We start from the raw sequence: 27,480 nt of genomic DNA, 5'->3' as shown, positions 1-27,480 counted from the left end.
ATGCATCTTGAATCCTTGATCGACGACCTGGGAGGATTTGGGAGGTATCAACTATGTATCATTCCATTGATTGGATTCACCAAAGTAGTGATGGCATCGTCGATGATGATGATGGCGTTTGCTGGAGTCAATCCTGGTTGGTGGTGTGAATCACGTGACGAGTCTTCAAACTCATCATCAGTCAGTTTTGAAAATGGCAGCTACAAGAATTGCGACTGGAACACGACATGCGACCGCCATTTTGATAAAACAATGCACACGATAGTTACAGAGGTGTGTAAGCTGAATAAGCGGATAATATAGTATGACCGGGCGATTAATCTGGTGCCTTGTTTATGTATTTTTTCTGAACAATTTTGTTACCAACATCTCATCATCTACCCCATCGCTTGCTACCAGCCATGATGACTGGTGTGCGTCAAGTAAGATCATCTGTCCCCCAACAGAACCTGCTTTGGTCCACTCCAACTCCTGTGTAAGGGTGCTTGGATACTTCCTTCATGTCAGCTCCCCTTCTGGATTTAGGGAGGAGATACGTCAATAGATGACTGACATTATGTCAACATGAGATCAGGAACCAACATTTTCCTACATTTTCTCATTAAAAAAGACAATTGGTGATAATAGTAGAATAACCTACTTGTAATTCGGATTACGGAATAACGGATTAGCCGATTAGCGGTCCCTCGTTAAGGTCTGGAACGTACAAGATTAAGTCTCTCAGGACGGATACTTCCTCGTAGTTCGTCGTCCATTCTCTCAATATTCTCACGTGTGTGGTGATATCAAGTCTTGGACCATGTATTACCATCGTCGTAGACGATATATCGTAGCACTGTTGAAAACTGACTGGAATTGTATATTTCTGATTTTGCAAGGGGCTATTCATTGTTAGAGAAATACGAAAAACAATAATTTATTGGTTCTCCATAACATGTATTTACGAGGGACAGATGCTTCATAATTCATCATTACTCGGTATTCTTTTTAAATGGCATAAATGGTATCTCTAATTTCGGCAAAACGTCCATTTGTTGTCGCGTTGCTATTGGCGGCTTCGCTAACAAAACAATTTGAGTAACAAAAGCTCTGTACAATGTACAGCAAATAATGGCACCGATATCCGTGCTGCAAGGGGAAACCAATGGGTGATACTATTCTATCATTCCAGTGGGATCTGGTATGCGAAAAGAGCTGGATCGGAAACACCATCATCTCCATCCAAATGGCGGGCGTGTTTGTAGGAGCAGCCATTGCAGGTCACTGCTCAGACGCATATGGGCGGAAAAAAGTCCTTTACACGGCCTTACTTCTGAACACCGTCTTAAATGTCGTGACTGCCTTCTCTGTGTCCTGGGTGATGTTTGCTGCAATGAGGTGTGTTGGACATTTCGCTGAAACTTTGAAGAGGTTTCCGACTTGTATGTTTGCTTTGTGCTGGCGGGATCCACACAATGTTCGCGTTAACAATAATGAGAAACACTTTATCCAATACTAGATGCTTGGAGTTTCCTGAAGTGGGAGAAGGGTAAATGCCATCAGTTCTGATCAGGATAAAAATTTAACAGACCTTTCTCATCTAATGGTGATATTATTTGATTACATGTGTTGTACATACGCTCATACCACTTCTCTTTTTGAGGAACTATTTTATTCTGCGATACAGCTGGTTGTTGTGTGGCTGTCAGCGTAAACTTGAACTCACATGTGCAAAATAAAATTGTGTACAGATCTAGGCATACATACTTTGAGGTATAAAATTGTGATAAAAATAAGATGAACTGACTTTCACTGAGCAAGCTTCGACGTTCATACAGTTTGGTCCTCACTCTTTGAAGGTTCATACTCCAATGAAATCACAGAAAGTGATTATTTTGGAGGAAGTTAATCCCGAGTAAGCAATATGTACAAATAAATAAGATCTCTTCTTACACTAAATACTAGTTTCCGTTACCCGGTCAGAAATCTATCGGAGCACACCTTGTAAATTGGTTCGTTACTAGCTGTCAAATTGGCATAAATTATTTGTCAACTGATCCTTTGGGGCATATGGTGAGATGTACCCTGTGTATGAGCGAGACTGACGGCTCGGGGTACACAGGCTCACACACAAGGTATATGACACCATATGCCCCGAAGGATCGGTTGATAACTTATATTGACCTCCACTTTGTTACAGACTGCTACTTGGTTTTGCTCTTGGGATGCTGTTCACGGTAAACTACCCTTACCAAATGGAGTTTGTGGGAAGACGGTATCGTTCTCTCTTAGCATCCCTCCCTACGTGGGCATTAGGCGTGGTCATATTTGCAGCAATGGTGTGGTGGATCAAACACTGGAAGTGGCTCCATCTGGCGTCGGCAGCCTTGTCATGCCCGTTTTTGCTGGGGTGGTTGTAAGTATTTTAAGGTACCATGCAAACCATTCCCTTCTTTTGCCACAACCTCGACATAACAACACCCATGCACGTTGTAGTTGGAGGAACTTCGGCATAATATCCTCTTGCAGATTATGGTTGCAGGAACTTCGGCATAATAACCTCCTTGCACAATGTGGTTGCAGGAACTTCGGCATAATAACCTCCTTGCACAATGTGGTTGCAGGAACTTCGGCATAATAACCTCCTTGCAAAACGTGGTTGCAGGAACCTCGGCATATTAACCTCATTGCACAATAACGTTGCAGGAACTTCAAATATAAAATACATGCACCGTTTTGGTTGGAGGAATGTACCTCATCAGCTCTGTCGAGAGAATAGAATTTAAGATTTGGCATGGTTACATTCACGCTGCTGGAGTGTCATGGTCTATTTCTATTGTTTAACGTCGCATTGGTTATTGCTGATAATATTTAAAGAAAGAAAGACCGTCGCCCAGACAGTCAGAAATAGGAACTTGTTGACGGAGATGTGACTTTATATAGAATTATGAATTAATGTTTATCAAAAATCGATCTTTGGGCCCTGTTGCATGAATAGGCTCTCCATTGTAAACTTCAGGCAGATTCCACATATCCACCATGTATGTACGTCTACATGGCCTCATGTATTCACATGTACGTTGTCAGTATTGTACCCGAGTCCCTACGCTGGCTGGCAGTGAAAGGGCGTCTGGAGGAAGCGAGAAGTGTTCTCAGTAAGATGGCGACCTACAACAAGAAACCAATGCCCGACACGTCCATCTTGGAGCTGATTGCTCAGGAGGAGAAAGCGGAGGGCGAAAAGTCAAAATCATATACTTACAAACACCTTTTCCTGACCAGAAGCCTCACGAAGAGAACAGTCATCACATGGTATATCTGGTAAGTATATCGGCTAAAGTTCCGAGTCATCTGCCGTCTCTCAATCCAGATGACTCGGCGCCATTCAAGTCCAGTATGACCTGGACCAGATCTGCACGTGTCTATCACATGACACAAAACAATCTGGCGGTGAAGCTTACATAATAATACAGCTTTGTTTCTGTTTGTTTATGTTTTCGATTTTGTCTTCAGGCGGATGCCAAAACAATCTTTAAAACACAGAATACCCTTCTAAAATGGCCGTCATGTTACAGGAGCTAAATGCGGCAACCCATGCTTGCTGTAAACGGCGACTAACAGGATCGGGTGTCAGACTCGCTGACTCGGCTGATGCATGTTACCGTATACCAATTGCGAAGATTGATGCTCATGATTTCAATCACAGGATTGTCTGTTCCAGACTCGATTTTTTAAAGACCGCCGTTATATTCCTGGAATATTGTCGAGTTCGGCGTCAAACAACAACCAAACAAACAAAACAAATCGAATGTGTATACGTTATGTTGATTTCTTGTTCATAATAGAATGCACTTTATTAAATGGGTCATTTATTTCTTCATTCAAGGTTTACTTTGTCTGTTGTGTACTACGCCATCTCCTTTGGTATGAAGAAACTTTCTGGAGACTTCTATATGAACTTGATGACGACTGCGGTTCTGGAACTTCCCGTCATGCCTGCAGTTCTCCTTGTGTCGCTATTGTAGGTGTTTCCGTTTGGGGAAGACCCGTGAAGATCCGGGGTAGAAGAGGCCTTCAGCAACCCATGCTTGTTGTAAAGAGGCGAATATGCAGGTGGTCAGACTCGCTGACTTGGTTGATGCATGTCATCGATCCCAATTGCTTGGATCGATGCTCATGATATCAATCACTGGATTGTCTGATCCAAACTCGATTGTTTTCAAATCGACGTCATATAGCTGGAATATTGCTACGTTCGGCGTTAAACAAGAAACATACAAACTATGGAGAAAACTTCCTGTTTAAACGATAACCACAAGGTACATGTTCCATCATTTTAAAGGTTATGTTGCACCACAATGCGTTGTCTATTATTCATTTACATGATCACTTACTGACACGACGAAGCTAACTGTAAAATTTGAAATTCACACATTGTACCCATGTTGGGAATCGAACCGGGTCTTCGGCGTGACGAGCGAACGCTTTAACCACAAGGCTTCCCGACCGCCCCTAATGTAAATGAAAAGAGTGATACTTGACAGAATGAAATAAGAATGTCACACAAGATTGTTTACCCCTCATTCACGCACATGTACATATATGTCTGTGGAAGGGTTAACACATTTCTTTAGTCAAAATTTGTGTTTCAGATTTTGAAATAACACTGATGATGAATATTTCAGATTTGGACGTAGATGGTCCTGTACAATTTTGTTCTTTCTATCTTCTTTCTCGTGTTGTGGAGTTGCAATGGCTAACCGTCTTGGTAAGTTCTACACGGTCACAAGATTGATTGGAAATGAAGGATGAAATGCCATAAATGTTGTGCTCTGCCGTCAACACGTTGTCACAATCACAATGTACTGACAACTGGTCACAGGAAAAACTGGTATTCTGTTGTATTAATACGCGGCGACTGTGAAATGTGAGATAAAATGTATAATTTCATCACGAGATGATATTATGCAGCTCAATTGTGCATTGATGTCCTAATGAAATATTAACAAATGCAGGCATGGATAGATTCGGTAATTTACTCACTCTCATTAAAATGAGATATTTCACTTTGATCCAATGACGACTTTCCTATAATCAGAGTAACGTTGAGTCTTCCAGATGCCCAGTACGAGCGAGCGAAACATTCAGACCTACGTCTTGTTTCTGTATCTCGCCAGCGAACTTTCGAATGTAGATAAAAGACCGTGTCATTATATTGTGTGGATATTAAAAACACCCGGTCGTTTCTTAGCACCATGGCATCCACACCCAAAGCACCCGGGAGCATCTTTGTGTTTTTTATTTGTACAAATAGAAATTCCTAATCGATGTGGTAAACAAATGAGCTAGGTGTTTTAGAAAGCTGACATAAGGTGGCCCAAAGAAGCCACGCATCTTTCATTTAGATGTTGTGGTCAGCGTTTGCTCAGGGCTTACCTTACGCGTCCTCCCGTGGAGGTGTCCTCAAATCTTCATTTTAGAGGTATCACATCGGAGTAAAAGATCCGATTTTGATGAGATTATTATTTATGAAACCGGTTATTCATTATAAACACTTTAATGTTTTGTGTTTTTAGAAGAGATTGTAGGTTTATAAAGATGACTTTCTGTTGGATCTAGCCCCTCCTCACATGAAAGGCACCCTGGAGAACGCGTTTGCACAAATGGCTAAGTTTCTAACTATATCAGCATGGTCCCTCTCGCAAGCACTGTCGAGTGAGCAATACCCAACAGTCATCAGGTAGAAATACACCTCCAATCCCAACACCAAATCGCAAAATTGATCAGTTACAGCATTCCACTTATCATGAAATGAATGCCTGGAAACTGTGACAGAAAAAAAATCCTCTTCAACAGAAAATGTGCACTTTCGACGTGATGTTTGTACCAAATTTGGTTTGCAGTTGAACCTGACAGACTCGGTACTTTTAGGAGAAGTGAGATTGAATGGAATAGTGAAGCTGTATATCATGTGTAATGTAATTTGGACCAGTGCGGGTATCCTTAAATATGATATTTCTGTATATAACATGGGCAATATTGTGAATGGTGAAGTTATAGTGGAATTAAAATAAGATTGTGTAATGGTTAATGTTGGGAATGAACACTAACTCAATTCCACTGATTGCATATTTCCAGGAACTGATTTGTTTTTGTGTGATCCGAATGGACATTTGTACCTATGTTCTCCTTGTTTTCAGGAACCTTGCCTATGCGTCGCAGAACACAGTAGCCAGAATTGGAGGGATACTGGCAGCACAAGTTTTGTCGCTGGTATGGAAGTTCATGGGCCCTTCAATTGTTATAATACAGAGTCTTTATCTTTATGCTTTATGTAGTGAATCTGTTTCACGTACGTTGATCCATGCGTCTGTCAAAACAGTACAGTTCACAACATTAGTTATGAACAAAAGTTGAGTCTAGGCCATATTTCCATAAGCCAAGTCTAAATCAGCCACAAAACCTAAATTATGAAGAATGAAGTTACTATGCATGGTAGAAATTACGAAGATGCATTTACAAACAAATTCCTATTTATGAAATTTCAAATGAGTGAATAAAAGTGCCTCACAATTACTTTAGACCTCACAAACATGCCTTGCATGACTTCTCCATGCATGTTGCTCAAACCAAATGGCGATTTGACCACACCAATCTGTGATTATCTCACTTCTTATTAAGGTTGACATAAAATTGGCAAAAATGAAACATAACATTCAAAACCAGGAAATTAAAATAAAAATAAACATCCTAACCATTACAATTATTTCATATTGTATAATACTGTTGTTGTATGCAATACATAATTTGTGGAAATTGTAAAAAACAGATTTTATACCTCCTTAACCAATTGAGCTGTCATAATTGATAGAAAATGGAAATAAACATTTTGACCATTACACCTTTCACAAAGTCCCCTTAGGATAAGAGCATTGTAAATAAAGATAAAAACTTTAAGTAAGTATGACCCACTCTTAGTCATACACATTTCCGTAACAGGATCCTCTGATTGTGGGTTTCACCCTGATTATGATCCTTGGTTAAGCTTTTCACCAAAGAGATAAGTGTCATAAGACTGCACTTTTGTAATTTCTAAAATGGTATTTTGTATCGAGATATATTTGTTCAGCTACTGCCACAAAACCAGATATATTTTTATTTAAGACAATGAGCCAGAATTTGAAAAAAAAGAAAAACACCTTGCAACAATGTCATTTTTGTCGCAGGGAATTTTTCTTTCAACAGTTTGAAGCATAAATATTTTTTTTAATAATATCTGGAACAATGTTTTTGGGTGAGAAAATCCAAGCCCCAGAATATCAAATGAGAGTCCCTAATTCATGCAATCGTGGTGTGTGTTAAGTCTCATAACTCATAGGTCGCCCAAATATACATTATGCATGTTAAAAAAGTCTCTGGATTCATATATATATTTCTTTATGCAGGGAGGCAAGGATGACCTCATGTCACCGTTTGCAGCCATGGGCGTTTTGATCTTCATGAATGGTGTTGTGACGTTGTTACTGAAAGAAACCAGCGGTCGTGCACTGGAGGACACAATTGAGGTCAAGATAACGAACAAACCCAAAGACAAACCAGAGGAGATGATCCCCCTTAGAAAGGACATGGATGGTATAGTCCAGGACAAAGATGCGACATTTACTGAGGGGAACGATACACATATGCTTGGCGATGGTGGCAATGGTGTTGTAGAAAACGGTTGTAGTGAATTTTCCAAGAACCAGAAATATGTCATGTTATCTGAATCCGATGAACGAGAAGTAAACATGTCATCCGAAACCGATTATGCCTGTGACAAAGCTGATGCTGATACAGGCGTCCCTGATTGTGGTCGCACGAGGAATGGTTTTATGAAACTAAACCCTGAAGCTGTAATCATTCAAGAGAATGGACCAAACGATGTTGACAGCAATGGACACGAATTTGACAAGGGTGATAAAGATGGATATGTCACGCTAGATGACCAGGACGTCAGTGATATTGGGACGAGGATTATTGATGTTAGGGATGCTGTATGTGGAAATGAAATAAAGAGTGAGTGAATGAAACAAAGAGGCGTGGCAGCTTAATGTTGGAAGAAAACCCGAAGTGATGCAGGTCTCAGACGTTTACCACTTCGGTGAAACCCATGAGCACGGGTATGGTGCAGCCAGACCTAGAAACAAAATCGGGGCGAACCAGGATTCGAACCCATAACCATAAGTTTCTGGTGTGCCCAAGGGACGTACAGCGATGTGATGCTTAGACGACATGGACACCGTGCCCCCGACGAAATAGCACATAAACAAGCATAATTAAAGAGACCAATAGACTATCCGAGGCATTTGATTGGCTAAACAAACAACCTTTTCTTCCGAAACATTTTAGGACACGCCTACTATCGGACTACTCTTCCTTGATTGGTTGATAATAGAATGGGAGGGGCTTATGTTGTATATAGCGCTGACAGATGTCACTGATTTCGTATTGTTGTCTACATGTTTGTGTGTGTTAATGTTTAAATAAGCAGTCTGAAGTTATTATTGTTGACGTTATATATTAATAGACTTCAATATGTTTTTGATGTTATGGGGTTATACGGATTTCACAATATGCACAACTTTTTCCGTTTATATCTCTAAGTCAATTCTTAAATAAAAGGACTTGTACAGAGAAAATATTGCTTCTCGTTCTAAGAACAACCTGGCTAATAATGTTTAGCTTGGTTTGAATTCAAAGCATGTGATACAAGAAAAAGTGATGACCATGTTTATAGGATAGGTAGCATGTCCAGACGCGATTTTCTACGGGCTGACGTCATATGGAGTGTGTTGTTAAACAACACAAAGCCAACATATTATCACAAGTCATTTAAAAGTCTCTGCTCATAATGAGATTTGGTGAATGCTTTGGTGTGAAATATATTGTTTTAAAAACAGGAAGGTGCTGATTTTAATATATTTGGACGAACAGACGTTTTGATCACCTTCATGATCAAAAGATTTGTAACTGTGAAAATGACAAGAATTTCCCTAAAAAAAGCAGATTTACGGAAATGTCACGACGGAGGAAATCTCCAATACTGTAATTCTGGTTGTGCTGCAATCTGTTAATTGACACTCGAAACCTGGAGTCCTCCCGATACTCTGCATTCAGCTCATCAGGCGATCTCAGCTGCAGTATCATGATACTACAGTAAGGTCGCGTATCTCTCTCAACGGTTTGCGTAACATAGATTTGTTTGTATATCAATGCTGATGAACAGTAGGTATTTTCAAATCTTCTTTAATCACCTTGTTTAATAAACCAGTTCATTCACATGATGTTATCTTTATTTGTTCAATTTTAGCTTGTTATCGTAAAGGATCATGGAGACAACTCGTTGTTCATTTACGCTGGTATAACGTATATGCTTAAGAGACATCTTAACTATTTGTTTTCTTTTGTTCATGGATGGGGCCGAAAAATGTAATATCGATGGTTGCGAAATGCAGGGCGCTAGTGAACACCTTTTCTTCAAACACCTTATATGTAATCGTACATATGCGCGTCGACGTGCCTTCGTGTACATACATATATGCATGTTTGAGCGAAGTCGTGATGCGACAGTGGTGTAACGCAATTACCGACTGTCCATTCTACTACTAGTAATGACACTGCGAATTATTCCTGTTCACCATACTTTCATTTAATTTCATATATTATAATATATAATATATTTCAAGCATCAAATCAACGCATCATCTGTACCAAACATGCAATAGTTGGACTAGTTCTGCCGATGTATATACTACCGACATAAAAAAAGATAACTGATGAGATGAAAGTGAAAATGTAATGAGGAAAAATGTTTTCGGGCGTGTAGATCGACATCTGGTGTGTCCACCATGTGGGCGATACATGCATGACACCTTAATAGCATACTGTTGATTAACTTGTCTTTGGTTGCCTTGATTGCTATTACCCCAAGCTGGGTCACGTCGGCGGTTGCTGGGTCGCTGGCATACACTATCCGCCCGAGAATATCCTACAGTTGGTCCAATGTTCGTATGCCGTCTCGGCAAGGATATTCGGCATGATGTGGTCTGACATTGGCATCTTGCAGTTCAATATTTCCAACGATAATTCTAGCGAAAACGGCGTCACCATATCGCTGGCCAGTCAAATGTCCATTCGCAATAACCAAATCAGTTCGCCTGTCAAGTGTGACACTACCGTCCTTTACCATGACACTACATCCTCCATTCCGATCATGGTCAAGAATTGTTGCCCTGGCATACCGCTCGCCGCTACGTCGCCAACAACCTTTTCTTCCATCTGTGAATTGGAGGGAAAACCTTGATTCGTCTGTAAACATGGTGTAACGCCATTATCGCAAAGCCCATCCCAACGTAATCTTTGCCGCCTATCGTAAGCTGTTAGGGTCACACCCTTCACATGACGCCTTTAACGGAAGATGTTGAAATTCGCCTACCTGTTATTGTATGACATTCTCTATTGATTACAGGTGCAGATTTGAATCTGCTGCACAGTGCACTTAATGTCATAAGACGATATTGTCTGGGTGTCATTGTTTAGGTCCGCACACCCAGGTCTCAGTGCAACCCCACCAGTTTGACGGTACTTGTCCCACAGTAGAGAAATGACACGTTCTGATTTGCCAAACATTGGGACAATTAGGGACACGGATAGGCTCCCTCTGTCGTACCCACAATTGACAATTTTGTCTGTCCATTGAGATACCCTCTCGGAGGCATTTTAAGGCGTGTGCCTAGCTCAACGACAGCTACATTATTTTTTGTTGGCAGTACGCAGCTGATTTATGTTTCTATTCCGACACATGTATAATACACATTCAGACTGCCGTATCATCTATGTACGAATGTTTGATGATACAAAAAATAATTATTTTAAACCAATTCAGTGCAAAAAGCCATATGTCACATTTTATGTCATTAAAGTTTCAGAAATCATCTTTGCTCCATTGACGCCATCTAGGGTGATAGAATTCCCTGTTGTTTCGACCCGTGAAAATCCGGGATTGAACAGGTTTTCAGCAACCCACGCTTGCCGTAAAAGGCGACTATGCTTGTCGTAAGAGGCGAATAACGGGATCGGGTGATCAAGCTGAAGCATGTCATCGATCCCAATTGTGTGGATCTATGCTCATGATATTAATTACTGGATTGTCTGGTTCAGACTCGGTTATTTACAGATACCAACCAACAACGTAGTTTGGTTTCCCTTGACGCCAGAGTATTATCTGACGAAACCGATTACATTGGGCGTAAAAGGCAAATAGCGATGAAAATGAATGGATCACTGAAAGTCAATGATGACACCAGGTGCTCGCGAAAAAGGTAAGCATGTCTTGCCCCACAGGTGGCACCCGCCACTCCCACAATTGGCATGTAAGGTATGTATTGCCCTATTCCGTTCAGCAGTACTCCTGCCACACGACAGAGAATATTCAAGTTCTGGATGTGGATTAACTGTGGCCGTCATGTATCAACAGCCGAACACATTTTCAGAAAAAAAGTTGCGAATGTCCTCGATAAACACTACACAAAAAGAACCCATTACAGCCAATTCGAAACTACACTAGCTTTGGGTTCAAAGTGCTACTAAAAGACTAAACCACTTTGGTCGCTTAAAGGGACTTTCCCAATTCAAATATTTCACCCCTGGCTGTTTATTTGAGAAGAATTACTATTAAGGTTCCTTTGAGCTTTATCTTTGCAATTTTTATTGCGCTACAGTTGTGTCATTATGGCTGACATTATTCACTACAGTTGTGTCATTATGGCTGACATTATTGCGCTACAGTTGTGTCATTATGACTGACATGATTGCGCTACATTTGTATCATTATGGCTGACATTGCGCTACAGTTGTGTCATTATGGCTGACATTATTGCGCTACAGTTGTGTCATCATGGCTGACATTATTGCGCTACAGTTGTGTCATCATGACTGACATTATTGCGCTACAGTTGTGTCATTATGGCTGACATTATTGCGCTACAGTTGTGTCATTATGGCTAACATTATTGCGCTACAGTTGTGTCATTATGACTGACATTATTGCGCTACAGTTGTGTCATTATTGCTGACATTATTCACTACAGTTGTGTCATTATGGCTGACACTATTGCGCTACAGTTGTGACATTATGACTGACATTATTGCGCTACAGTTGTGTCATTATGACTGACATGATTGCGCTACGGTTGTGTCATTATGACTGACATTATTGCGCTACAGTTGTGTCATTATGGCTGACATTATTCACTACAGTTGTGTCATTATGGCTGACATTATTGCGCTACAGTTGTGTCATTATGGCTGACATTATGCGCTACAGTTGTGTCATTATGGCTGACATTATTGCGCTACAGTTGTGTCATTATGGCTGACATTATTGCGCCAAAGTTGTGTCATCATGGCTGACATTACTGCACTACAGTTGTGTCATTATGGCTGTAGCCACATTTTGTCCACACATCTCACAAAACCATACCTTGAATCGGGAAGCTGGGTGTTTTTGTGGACATTATTCCTTATATCGATCTGACATTATTCCTTATATCGATCTGTGACACACGTCCCTCGCACATCTGACTAAGCTGTGCTATATCTGACGTAGTTTCAATTACCTAAACAGGGGGAAGCCTTCAGCGTTACATCGATCTACTTTGATCATAATGGAATCATAATTGAATAACTGAAAGATATGTAGTCCAAAGAGGTAAGAAAGTACCAGTTGCACATACTTTCACAAAAAGAGTGCCGTTTTGTTGTGTAACGATACACTTGACATTTTCAGATTATTTAATCTGATCACAAACACGACCCACCGTGATGTGGCATATCCTGTGACACAGCTCTTCCGTGCTACCAACTCATCTGTGCTACATCTATAGCGTATACTGAAGAGAGCAGGACTCTCTGTGATAAAATTGACCTTCTTTTTTTCATAGTTATAAGGAAATATCTTTTAAAAAGAGGTGAGTATTTACCAGTCATTTGCAGATACAACACTGTGATTGGACGGTGTCAGATTACATGATGTTTATTGTATGACTCTGGGTTATCTCTGTATGACTCTGGGTTAGCTCTGTATGACTATGGGTTATCTCTGTATGACTATGGATTATCTCTGTATGACTCTGGGTTATCTCTGTATTACTATGGGTTATCTCTGTATGACTCAGGGTTATCTCTGTATGACGCAGGGTTATCTCTGTATGACTCTGGGTTATCTCTGTATGACTATGGGTTATCTCTGTATGACTATGGATTATCTCTGTACGACTCAGGGTTATCTCTGTATGAAAATGGGTTATCTCTGTATGACTATGGGTTATCTCTGTATGACCATTGTTTATCTCTGTATGACTCTGGATTATCTCTGTATGTCTAAGGTTTATCTCTGTATGACTATGGTTTATCTCTGTATGACTATGGGGATTCGAGTGTCAATTAACAACATGCTTCCTATCATTTTCTTGTCATTTTCACAGTTACAAATCTTTTGCTCAAGAAGGTGATTCAAACGTCTGTTCATCCAGATAGTTTTTAAATATATTAAACTCAGCGCCTTCCTGTATTTAAAACAAATAATTTCACACAAAAATAAACAGTTTGTGTCGATTAAGTCAAAGCATTCACCAAATCTCATTATTAGCAGAGACTTTTAAATGACTTAATAAATAATATACTGAACAACAAAAGTTCCTGTGACATTGAATAAGATTTAATGTAAAGTTATGTTTTTTTTACCAAATTTGAAACAATTTCGGTTTGCAACAGATAAAAGACTCCTGTAAATGTTCAAATCGTTTCATTTGCCATACTTGCCATACTGACTTCAAAATGTCAATTTACAAATCAATAGCGTGTGTGTCCACCTCTGGTTGCGATGCAAGCAACACACCTTCGTCTCATGGAATGTACCAGGCGCCGCACAAAGTCCTGGGGGATATCTGTCCATATCTGCTGGAGCATGTTTCAACGTTCCTGGAGTGTCTGTGGAACACGTGGTTGACGTCGAAGGTGCCGATCCATCTCATCCCACATGTGCTCGATTGGTGAGAGATCAGGGGAGCGAACCGGCCAGGGGATGACATTCACGTTGTTTTGTTGAAGAGAATCCTGAACAAGTCGAGCAATGTGAGACCGGGCGTTGTCATGTTGAAAGGTAATGCCTGGGCCATGACGACGCAAAAATGATAGAACAACAGGGCCGATGATCTCGCCGCGGTAGCGCTGTTAATTGAGATTCCCCTCTACCACTATCAACCGGGTCCTCTGTAATCCCACCCCATACCATAACGCTGCCGCCCCCGAACCAATCTTCTTCCATGACACAATGATTGACGTAACGTTCACCTCGACGTCGGTACACTCGAATCCATCCATCGCTGTGGCTGAGGTGAAAACGAGACTCGTCAGTGAATAGAACTTGTCCCCACGGGATGGCCGTCCAGCGTAGACGCTGTCTGCACCACTGTAGACGTGCTTGGCGGTGGTTTTCTGTCAAAATGGGACGTCTGGCGGGTCTTCTGGCGACAATCCCTGCACATAAAGGGCGACGACGTACGGTTTGTGAAGATATTCGTCGAAGGCAAGGGATGCTTCTTGCAGTCACTGTTGCTGACTGGAAGCGATTTCGTAGGTGTGTTGGTCGAATCCAGTTGTCATGTCGATTATTGGTTACGCGTGGCCTGCCACTCCGAGGATGGTCTCTGACTGCATTCGTCTGTTGCCAACGTTGCCATCAACATCAAATGGTGTTTCTGTGGACGTTAAATTGTCTTGCAATATCACGTTGACTCGATCCTTCTTCAAGCATACCAATGGCTCGCAGACGCCCATTTTCGGACAGGCGTGGCATTTCGTACTGTTGAATAATTGCGTAATTTTGTTGTTTTTCTGAGGTTTTTTTTCAGCAAGATGCTTAACAATGCATATGGAATGCCGTTAACGCACATGTTTTTATACCCATTCTTGGGTAGTGAAATGCATGGGGATTGCATGGAATGCGTGCTTTACTGTAGCAGTTGCGTTTTTGTGACTTGATTCCATACATGTACTACAATATTGAAAACCAAACTTTACTTGTTTGAAAAATACACTAAAATATTGGAGTCACAGGAACTTTTGTTGTTGAGTATAATTATTTTTCTATACGTTTCTTTATGATATCTTGGGCCAAGAATTGCCTGCATTCAAATGTGCAGCCACCACCTTCTACTACTTCTACTACTACTACCACTACTACCGCTACTACTACTACTACTACCACTACTACTTCTACTACCACCACTATTACTACTACTACTACCACTACTACTGCTACTGCTACTACTACCACTACTACTACTACTACTACTGCTACCACTACTACTACTACTACTACTACTACTACCACTACTACCACTACTACTACTACTGCTACCCCTATTACTACTACTACTTCTACTTATACTACTACTACTACTACTACCACTACTACTACAACCACTACTACTACTACTGCTACTACTACCACTACTACTACTACCACTACTACTACTACCACTACTACTACAACCACTACTACTACTACTGCTACTACTACCACTACTACTACTACCACTACTACTACTACCACTACTACTTCTACTACCACCACTATTACTACTACTACTACCACTACTACTGCTACTGCTACTACTACCACTACTACTACTACTACTGCTACCACTACTACTACTACTACTACTACTACTACCACTACTACCACTACTACTACTACTGCTACCCCTATTACTACTACTACTTCTACTTATACTACTACTACTACTACTACTACCACTACTACTACAACCACTACTACTACTACTGCTACTACTACCACTACTACTACTACCACTACTACTACTACCACTACTACTACAACCACTACTACTACTACTGCTACTACTACCACTACTACTACTACTACTACTACCACTACTACTACTACTGCTACCCCTATTACTACTACTACTTATACTTATACTACTACTACTACTACTACTACCACTACTACTACAACCACGACTACTACTACTGCTACTACTACCACCACTATTACTACTACTACTACTACTACGACAACCACTATTTCTACTACTGCTGCTACTACTACTACTACTACAACCACTACTACTACTACTGCTACTTCTACCACTACTACTACTACCACTACTACTACTACTACTACAACCACTACTACTACTATTGCTACTACTACCACTACTACTACTACTACCACTACTACTACTACTTCTACTACTACTACTACTACTACCACTACTACTACAACCACTACTACTACCACTACTACTACAACCACTACTACTACTACTGCTACTACTACCACTACTACTACTACCACTACTACTACTACTGCTACAACTACTACTACTACTACTACTACTACTACTACTACAACTACTACTTCTATTACTACTACCACTACTACCGCTACTACTACTACTACTACTACCACTACTACTACTACTACCACTACTACTACTACTACTACTGCTACCCCTACTACTACCACTACTACTACTACTACTACTACTACTACTACTGCTACTGCTACTACTACCACTACTACTTCTACTACTGCTACCCCTACTACTACTACTACTACTACTACTACTACTACCACTACTACTACTACTGCTACCCCTATTACTACTACTACTTATACTTATACTACTACTACTACTACCACTACTACTACTACAACCACTACTACTACTACTGCTACTACTACCACTACTACTACTACCACTACTACTACTACTACCACTACTACTACAACCACTACTACTACTACTACCACCACTATTACTACTACTACTTCTACTACTACTACCACTACTACCGCTACTACTACTACTACTACTACTACCACTACTACTACTACAACCACTACTACTACTACTGCTACTACTACCACTACTACCACTACTACTACTACCACTACTACTACTACTACCACTACTACTACAACCACTACTACTACTACTACCACCACTATTACTACTACTACTTCTACTACTACTACCACTACTACCGCTACTACTACTACTACTACTACTACCACTACTACCACTACTACTACTACTACTACTACTACTACCACTACTACTTCTACTACCACCACTATTACTACTACTACTACCACTATTACTGCTACTGCTACTACTACCACTACTACTACTGCTACCCCTATTACTACTACTACTACTACTACTACCACTACTACTACTACTGCTACCCCTATTACTACTACTACTTATACTTATACTACTACTACTACTACTACTACTACTACTACCACTACTACTACAACCACGACTACTACTACTGCTACTACTACCACCACTATTACTACTACTACTACTACTACGACAACCACTATTTCTACTACTGCTGCTACTACCACTACTACTACAACCACTACTACTACTACTGCTACTTCTACCACTACTACTACTACCACTACTACTACTACTACTACAACCACTACTACTACTATTGCTACTACTACCACTACTACTACTACTACCACTACTACTACTACTACTACTACTACTACTACTACTACCACTACTACTACAACCACTACTACTACCACTACTACTACAACCACTACTACTACTACTGCTACTACTACCACTACTACTACAACCACTACTACTACTACCACTACTACTACCACTACTACTACAACCACTACTACTACTACTGCTACTACTACCACTACTACTACTACCACTACTACTACTACTGCTACAACTACTAGTACTACCACTACTACTTCTACTACTACTACTACTACTATCACCACTACCACTACTACTTATTCTACTACTATTACTTATACTACTACTACTACTACTACTACTACTACTACAACTTATAATTCTACTACTACTGCTTCTTATAATACTACTACTACCATTAATAATAATAATGGGCCGTTTACAATCAGTTTGTTGCCTGGCGTTTTGATAGATCCAAACTGAATCATTAAGTGTCAGGATAAAGGTTATTGGTTTATATGAAGTAGACAATATTATTTGGTGAATGACAACTGGACTGACATTGTCTTGCCATGAATTCAAATTCTGTTGCTAGATGTATTTGTTTTTTCTATGTCAGATACATCAGACTCAGTCAATACAGCGACCATCACAGATAGCACTAGAGATCATCATGCATTTGGAAGGTCTCATTGAAGATATCGGAGGATTTGGTCTTTACCAAAAAATCTTAATTCCGACATTGGCCTGTTCAAAGATAATAATTGTTCAAACGATGTTGATGATGGCATTTGCTGGTGTGGAGCCTGCATGGTGGTGTACATCTGGTGACAATGAACTCAGCCAGTTGAATACGAGTCAACTGAACGGAAGCTTTCAAAATTGCGTTTGGAACGGAACATGTGAGCGGAAGTTCAGTGATGTCATGGAGACGGCTGTCACAGAGGTATGCTCAATATAATTCAGATTTTGAAATTTGCAGCCAAGAAGAGTGATGCTTTAAACACAAGTAACCTTCTCAGAAAAAAGTTATATTCCCTAAATGTCCAAAAACATTCTAGGAACTACCAACAGTTTAATTTTCCCACCTTTTCTTCAAAGACGTTCAATTGTAGGGACGTGTTGCAGAAGGTGGATTTGGCAGCTCATGATGTAACTTGTGGCTCCTCCGTGTAGATGATTTAATCACAGGAGACGCTATTACTGACAATGCCATATTATTCACATTTGACTCAAAATGAACAGCCCATGACCAACTGAGACCACAACTGTACAATCTTTAGGGATGCGGCAGAAGCATATGCCAATATGGCTCAGTAAAAAAGAGTTGAATGTACGTCAGAGTGGATTTAGTCAGTGCGACAGAATTCGAATACATCCACGATGTCCCAGCCAGCTCTCATCCAAAGTCTGTTTGTAGTTGTTTCCACTGACCATCACTATATTAATTTTCTGGTCAAAGAACTTGGTATAACTGACATATCCAATAATGTCACAACTCTGCCAAAACCACGCCTCAGTACTGTCAGCCTTTGGCTGGATTCTACATCATGAAGTCTCTATTTCATTAACCATAATCCTCAATCCAATCAAGGAAGGATTTTCTATATATTCACAGAAAATACTTTGAGGCAAGTGGAATTATTACCATGTGAATACTCAATTCTCAAGGAACATTTGATTTTCGATCTTGTATCTCATATTACAAACTTAAGGAAAAAAATCATTCCTCTATCGATCGGGGATTATTTTGTTGTTATAGTTACAGTCCCAGTTTATTGCACTTACACTTAAATATGTGAAAACGCAATCTATTTTGTTGTTCATATTTGTGACTTACAGAGGAGTAAAACGGCAAGCCAACTTATCTTTGTTTTTTCCCTCATTATGACAACACAAACATTGTTTACAGTGCATCGTTTCGGACTTTACAACACTTATAGGATGCAAATCACGATCAATGTGGAAGCAAAACGTCATCAGTCCCACCTAATGTTAAAACACCGTTCTATTTAAGAAATAAACGACGAGTGGCGCCCCTCATGGTTTAATCTCCCTGCAGTGTTTTATTGTACGATAGACAACGACAACGAGTCGAATATTTTTTATATGAGATATCAACATGTTGTACAGCCTTTTCAAGGTTAAGTCTGGCATTCTCACAATGTTTATGACAATTATCCGCACCTTTTCTCCCAATACCGATTGTCATATCTCTCCCACTTTCATCTGCTCTGCCCAGTTACATCTATGGGGAACAACTCACGAGACACTTCCCCCTCAAAAATAACGTCGTCCAATTTAAGATGTCATCAAGAAGTGAGCGCATGTTCGAATATCCAGAAATGACGTCATGATAGAACAATGTTTTATCGTGAAATAAACAACTCTTCGTTCTTCATTCTTCGTTGAGATTTATCGTGAAGCTGTCTTATATACTTCACTAAACGACGTTTCGGTTTGCTTCATTTCAGTGGAATTTGGTCTGTGAAATGAGTTGGGTCAGCAATGCTATGATATCTGTTCAAATGGCCGGTTTGCTTGTGGGTGCAATAATCGCTGGCTACTGTGCAGACAAATACGGACGAAAGAAGGTCTTCTATGGTGGATTATTTGTGACCTGCCTTGGAAATATCGTATCAGCCTTTTCCGTTTCCTGGATCATGTTTACAATTGTGAGAGCATTTCTTGGCGTTGGATGTGGTCTTCACTTGGCAACTGCATACCTGTACCAGATAGAATTTGTTGGAACGAAATGGCGGGCCTTTGTTGCATCACTTCCTGACTGGCCTCTAGGGATGTTGGTATTGAGTCTCTTAGCTAAATGGCTCCACAACTGGAAATGGATCCATCTCGCAATGGCAGCTTTGACATTCCCATACCTCTGTACATGGTTGTAAGTATTTGATTTAAAGAACAAAAACGTGGTCTTTCTGAAGTTCACAATCATGATGATAATCATATCTAATGACGAAGTTTTGTCATTCATTTATTGGACATAATCTTTCTAATGTTGTTAATTAAAAAATGTTACAAGTGGAAACGTGCCTTTATACTATATCCTCCAGTGGTCAGAATGTGTTCGGATCTGAGCTGAGACTGTGTAGTTTCAAGTTACAAATTGATATTCCATTAACAGACTCAGTGCTGGTCCTTATGCAGAGAGGGCTGGGGATGGCTCATCTTGATGACATTTAACGGAGATCATATTACCAAGCCAAAACCACTGTGAAACAAAGTATTTAAGTTCTTAAGTGATCTTGTAGCTTTGTACCAGAATCGCTTCGTTGGCTTACTGTGAAAGGACGTCTGGAGGAGGCGAAGAGTGTCATCAACAAGATGGCGGCCTATAACAAGAAGCCAGTTCCGGACACGTCCATCTTGGAGCTGATAGCTGAGGAGGAGAAGGCGGAGGGGAAACAAACCAGGAACTACTCTTATCTGGATCTACTGAGGACAAAGAAGCTCTTCAAGAAAACATTTTATTCATGTTTTATCTGGTAAGCCTGGCCTGAACATCCTCCTTTTTATGCAGAAAGACTTGTCAGAGAGACAGAGAGGTTTGCAATGCCGTTGAAGTAAATGGGATTGCATGCAAATAATTCAGTGTTTTCTGACTGGTTCTATATTCATATTTACCTTTTGATTTCAATTAAAGCATATTGCCTTCACTACGATGCCACAGATCATGTGTGAACGTTCACCTGGTCTGAAAGTTGCCTACCATAATCACTCGTAGACCTTGATGATATAATTGTGCTAGTCAAGTCCAATTTAAAGTAATAGTAAAGAGGGTATATCAGAATTATTTTTTTCTGAAATGAAGTCGTTCATTTAATGTGGGGGCACAGACGTAGATTGTTCTTGATTTGTACAGAAAAAAATATGAAATGGTTCAGCTGCATGTATTTCAGTGTTTGCTTGTATTATTTCTAGTCTAAAAGGTCATAGGTATCACTTTAAGTAGCTTCTTCCATTTTAGCGAAGAAGTCTTTCAGTGATGTTACAGAATGCAATTTCAGAACTCTCAGTAACTTCTTTGACTTCTGTGAGTGCATTCAACGTTACAGCATGTGGATGTAATTGGTTTGTGTTTTTCCCACTAGGTTTGGATGCGCTGTAGTATACTATGGTATAGCCTTCGGCCTGAAGAATCTGTCCGGTGACTTCTACATGAACCTGACATTAATGGCTCTCACAGAGCTGCCTATAACTCCTTGCATCATCCTCATCACCTCTTTGTGAGTTTTCAAGATGGAAGTTTGGACAACTGCTTTACATGGGGCGATAATGCAATACACAAAACAATAAGTAATCCATAATCAACGCAGCTTTAAAATTAATATTCTTGAAGGATTCTAAAACTTACTGATCGAATTCATCTGTTAACAAGTTGCCACATCAATGTCTAAATCTTCAATAAGTATAGTATATATTCAGATGACAACGATAACTAATACGCAAATGGTTCATCTATCGATATCATATGTCTGATAAACTCGATTTTAATTGTGTAGTTGTGCATCCGTTATGCCATTAATTGTATTAGAATACAAATAGTGTTACAACCTTAAATGTAAATAGTACTTTTCTTGTAAGAATTTACCTGTTAACACTTAATGTAAAACGGGTTAACATAGTACAGATCTTCCTTTATTGTAAAAGATTATTATAACGAAGTTTGATTGCACACTTTTACCATTTTTTGCTATCTTTACATTTTTCATTGTTCTTGATCGCATTCTAATAATTATTCGTGCCCTTAAACTTAGTGCGTTTTTCTCAGAAATTACATGTTTTGAGGTGAGGTGAAATTGAGTTTAACGTCGCTCATTATGTTTCTAGGTTTATCAGTACCATTCCCATGTTCGTGGGTATCACCAAAGTGGTAAACGTCTGAGACCTGCATCATTTAAGGCTCTTCCAACATTATAAGGTTGGCATATTGTTCCAAGCGGCGTTAAACCCAATTCACTCACTCACTCACTCCAACATTATAAGGTTGGCATATTGTTCAAAGCGGCGTTAAACCCAACTCACTCACTCACTCACTCCAACATTATAGGGTTGGCATATTGTTCAAAGCGGCGTTAAACCCAACTCACTCACTCACTCACTCACTAAATGTGTGCATGCTCATCCTGTTCACAGTTTCGGACGGCGAGTTGGGGCTGCGTTATCATTCTTCTTGACGGCTGCATTGTGCTTTGGACTGGCAATATCAACACGGTTAGGTACAGTCAGCTTGTGTTGCATTTATTAGATAAAATTGTTTGTTTGCTTATTGTTTAAAGCCGCACCCAGCAGTATTCCAGCTGAGTTAAGGCAGTCTGCAAATAATTACAATCTTTTCAAAACATAAAATTTTGGATACAAGAGCTAACAGGTTGCAGGTATTATGCAGCTGTCAACCAACAAAACTGACGTCGGTTTGTTTATCTGCTCATAACCAAAAAAATCTTAAAATGTTTGTTTCATTTCGAACTAAATAATAATAATGGAAAAAAACCGTTATTAATCATGTTTCTTTGTTGTTTTACGCCGCAAAATTCAAGGTATATGACGGCGGTCAATCCCCACTCACTCAATGGACCAGACAATTCAGTGAGCATCGATCCACGCAATTGGGATACGACTACATGCATCAACCTAGTTAGCGAGCCTGATCACCCAGTACCGTTAGTCGCCTCTTACGATAAGCATGGGTTTCTGAAGACCAATTCTAACTGGATACGCACGGGTAGATAATATAGTAAAAATTGAAGCAGAATTCAGTGTAGCAGGTCGATGTCAGCAAGTATGGTTTTAGCCTGTTATGTTCAGTCGTTTACTCTTTATAAAAATGTAAGAGGCAAGCAACTCAGTTGTTGTGTGCACCATGCGTTTATTTACCATACATTTCTGTATGTTTAGCACCTGCTGATGAAAGAGGAAATTACATCAACGCATGTGCAATAGCAGCCAAATTTACAATCTCCACAGGGTGGCTAGTTTGTTTGACTTTGTGCGCAGAACAGTTCCCTACAGTTATCAGGTAAACAGTATTTCCTGTAATATACAGACCGCCTTTCGAGCATATTTATCACCTAACTATTACTTGCATATGTTGATGGGTCACTCATGCTTAAACATAGCCCTGATCAATACAAGAGTAATTTCTTTTCAATCTGTTTGTTTCTGTGAACGAAAACCTATCGAATCACACGTACATATAATGCATAGACTATAATACAACGTTCTGCATAAAACATATTTCACCGTTCAAAAAGGATAAACTATAAACTCGGCGTAAGTGAATATTCAATTGTCAGTTTCATAAAATGTCTTCCATGTCGCCGCTGCAAGAGACTACATCCGTCTCCCTACAGTGCGGTCTTCGCGGGTTCGACGTTTTTCGTGATATTGTTCTGTCCTCAAGGCAGTGAAAGGGTTAAAAGCAGTTTCGTTATTGCAAAGTGGTGTTTACTTAACAATTCAAAAGGTTAATATGCGGGGCCATGGTGGAACAGGTTTTGCTCAAAAACAAGTGGCACAAAAGGCGATTTTGACATGAACTCACATCACACCAATACTGAGTCTCTTCGTTGGCTCCCAGTACAAGCTCGGGTTGAGTTTTCTCTTTGACAACTCAGTGCATAAAAGAACGGCCCCTGGCGATCTCTTGGCCCCTGTGATCGCACGGGTGGCTTAGTTGTCTGAGGCGCCGCAATGTGCTGTGCAGAGTTGCATCCCTTGGGTACGCCAGAAACCTATGATTGTGGATTCGAATCCCGGTTCGCCCCGATTATGTTTCTAGGTTTGTCAGCACCATACCCGTGCTCATGGGTTTCACCGAAGTGGTAAACGTCTGAGACCTGCATCACTTCGGGCTTTCCTCCAACATCAAGCTGACACGCCGCGATATAACTGGAATAATGTTCAAAGCCGCGTTAAGCCAAGCTCATTCACTTACTCTGCTAAATGTGTACACGCCCTCAAGACGTTTGGATACTGATCTTTCAAAACATTCTGCTGTCGTGAAATGGAACACTCTACCAGATGAAATGAAATGCTCCACAACACTGAACAGTTTCATGACCGGGTTAAAAACACACTTGTTTAAAACAGTCATTAGGAATTCCACAGTGGATGTAAAGCCGCGCCTAGGAAAAAATATTATCATTATTATTAGTAGTAGTAGTAGTATTATGTACAGATTAAAATGATAAAATGCAGCAAAGAGGGTTTGGATGATCCTGGCACAGTCAGGCTGGTTAGGGTCAGCATCAACTCAGGGCCCTTGCCCCTTCTACACACAGCCCAGACAGCGAATGGGACTTCTCCCAGGAAGCGCTGCCTAGTCAAACCCACCCAGAACTTTTTCGGAGAATGTGAAGACTGACCAACACTGCAGCCTTCTGCATTACCCAGATTGTCAGAAGGGCTGTAGAAAATCCGAGTACTCTCCCAATGTCAGTCAACAGATTGGGAGGTACCAAACCTCAGGCACCGAGAACAATGGGGACTCGGACAACTTGGTACTTGGTATTCAAACGTGATATTTCGAAAGCGAGGTTCGGATATTTGCCATGTTTTTCCTGTATATTATCAATAATATAGTGTCAAAGGGGACAGAAAATTCAACGATATAAATGATTTCATTGTATTCATCAAAAAGGTCACTATCAGGTTTGTTGGCCCGGTTAGGTCTGAGGTCTGAGGGCCTATTCCAAAGAATTTTCTATTTATCATTTTCCATGACGCCCTCTACATATTCTTGGTCGTACCATGGATGGACCTCTGTGTCAAAACCACAAGCATGGCGAAGACGGTAACACAATAATGGAGCCACGCCATCATGTCGCTTACGATACTGTGTCTGTGCCTAAGCTGGGCATCCACTGGTCCGCATATTTGAGACGTTTTTCCCGAATCTTGTCAATCACATTAGTGTCAAAAAGGACATTATTATTATTAGTTTCCGAAAAGTTATGTAAGTTGACATTGATGTATCAACTTGTGATAAAGTAATACATTTGTTCTTCCAGAAACTTGTCGTCTGCTGCTCAGAGTGCCGCTGCAAGAATCGGTGGTATATTCGCAGGTCAAGTTCTGTCTCTGGTCAGTGTCTGGTAACAAATCATTAAAAGTAAAGTGTTTGTGTGTGCGTGTGTGTAATTGTTGCTTGAGGCAGCGCAGTCTGCAGTATTCAATCTGTCTCTCTTTCTCGCTGTCTCCCTTCTCATGTGGTGGTGTGGCCTAGTGGTTAAGCGCGTTCGCGCGTCATGCCGAAGAACTTGGTTCGATCCTCATTCACTCACTCAAATTTCCATCACAGCTCTATTAATTATAATTAGGGAGTCTGTGAGATGATTTGCTTTCACTCAATGGGGTCCCCTGATGAGCATTTTCTTAAAAGGTTGCAAGTGCATATTTTTCAATTTCATATCAAATCACTTTATTAAAATGTCAAGCAATATTTGTTTTAGGGTTAATAATGAACAAAATATACTGATTGTTTTCTGGCCGAATTATGATCTAAAATAATGATTTTTGTCACTGATGCGTCGGATTTGGAACTGTCCTCCACGTGTCTATCACAAAACACCTCGGAGGCTTGGCTGAGGCCCTGAATATTGTAACCCTGATCAAACAACGTTTGAGCAACGTTCGCGTGGTGCTCTTCGAAATCTTCGCCGAAAAATTATGACTTGTATTGTGTTTTATGATTCAGTGAAATCCACATTTGTTTAAATAATAATAAACGTTTCAGGGTGGAACTAAGGACCTCATGGTGCCATTCGTTGCTCTGGGAATTCTGGCGGTTCTCACTGTGCTTGCTACCATTGGACTCGAAGAGACCAGGGGGAAAGCATTGGAAGACACGATGATCTCCACTTCCACATCTGCTCGAAAGGGATGTGTACACACATCAGGCGACCAGGGGACGCCTCTCGTGTCAAGCAGCTCAGGCTCATTTAACAACAGAAAAGATGAAGTTGACGAACAAATTGTGAAGAACTGATAAAGTAGATTGTTTCACGGCTGTGACATCAGAAGATATTTATGGTTGCCATGGGTCTGGTATAGCTAAACCTGAACTGATAGACAAAGATATAAACTGAAGTATACAAAGTAAGAAATTCATAAGAAGAAAAGGTCATTTTCCATTTTCCTTTGTCCACGAGTAACCACGATTATGTGTTATTATTAAAAAGCTGTCGTTCCTCTATGTTTGTCTGTTGTAAACGTTTACAGTTTTGAATCTTCTTTTATAATACAGAGCCTATACAGAGCCAGAGGACTCTTTGCATTGCTCCAAGCAAAGGTGTATCTAAACTTTACACATAGATGCCAAAAGGCCGTTCTATAATATGCTATCCATTTTATGGATACTCCTGTATGCACTATGTCCGACCTTTGATCTTCACGAACCTGCAGGTGGAGCAGTAGGCGGAGCTCAACTGGTTGAAGTAAGTAAAACACAAGTCCCTCTTTGACACAGCCGTCTTATCACACTCTAATTACATATGTAGTAGCAGAACATTTTGTAGAAGACAAAAATGGTTGACTTAACGCATTTGAAAAATGACTGCAAAATAATGTTACAATGTCAGTAACATTAGGCTTCTGAAGCCGTTAGGAATCAATGCAGGAGACGACATACAGATTAAGGAGAGTTGTATCTCGTTGGGAACATGATAGGGTGAAATCCTAATCTGGACATCACCAGGAACATAAACAGAACAAAACTAGATTCACAAGAAAGACATGACCACGAACACAATGACTACATCATTTGGACGCCCCACTATAAACACAATCGCAATAGCTACACCATCAAGACACCACAATATCAACACTTGACCACCACTAGGTCACAGCAATGTTAACACTTGACAATCAAGACACCACAATGTTAACAACTGACCAT

The 27,480-nt window shown here is 40.3% G+C and overlaps 1 protein-coding gene across 1 annotated transcript; it reads left to right on the top strand.

Annotated features, from left to right (window-relative positions):
* Positions 1-26,571, top strand: LOC139471894 (uncharacterized). Its single transcript, XM_071254405.1, has 17 exons — positions 1-273; positions 1,172-1,377; positions 2,180-2,395; positions 3,067-3,300; positions 3,866-4,000; positions 4,665-4,747; positions 5,599-5,719; positions 6,180-6,252; positions 7,425-8,012; positions 18,187-18,513; positions 20,042-20,463; positions 20,834-21,067; positions 21,674-21,808; positions 22,719-22,801; positions 23,481-23,601; positions 25,595-25,667; positions 26,320-26,571. Exons 1-17 carry the CDS (start codon positions 1-3, stop codon positions 26,569-26,571), a joined length of 3,576 nt encoding a protein of 1,191 aa, XP_071110506.1.
* Positions 26,572-27,480: the final 909 nt, after the last annotated feature.

Source organism: Haliotis cracherodii, unplaced genomic scaffold, assembly GCF_022045235.1.
Source record: "Haliotis cracherodii isolate W230 unplaced genomic scaffold, xgHalCrac1.p SCAF_23, whole genome shotgun sequence".
Taxonomy (NCBI): domain Eukaryota; kingdom Metazoa; phylum Mollusca; class Gastropoda; order Lepetellida; family Haliotidae; genus Haliotis; species Haliotis cracherodii.
Note: the sequence above shows the minus strand (reverse complement) of the source record. Positions and strands in the feature narration are given on the sequence as shown.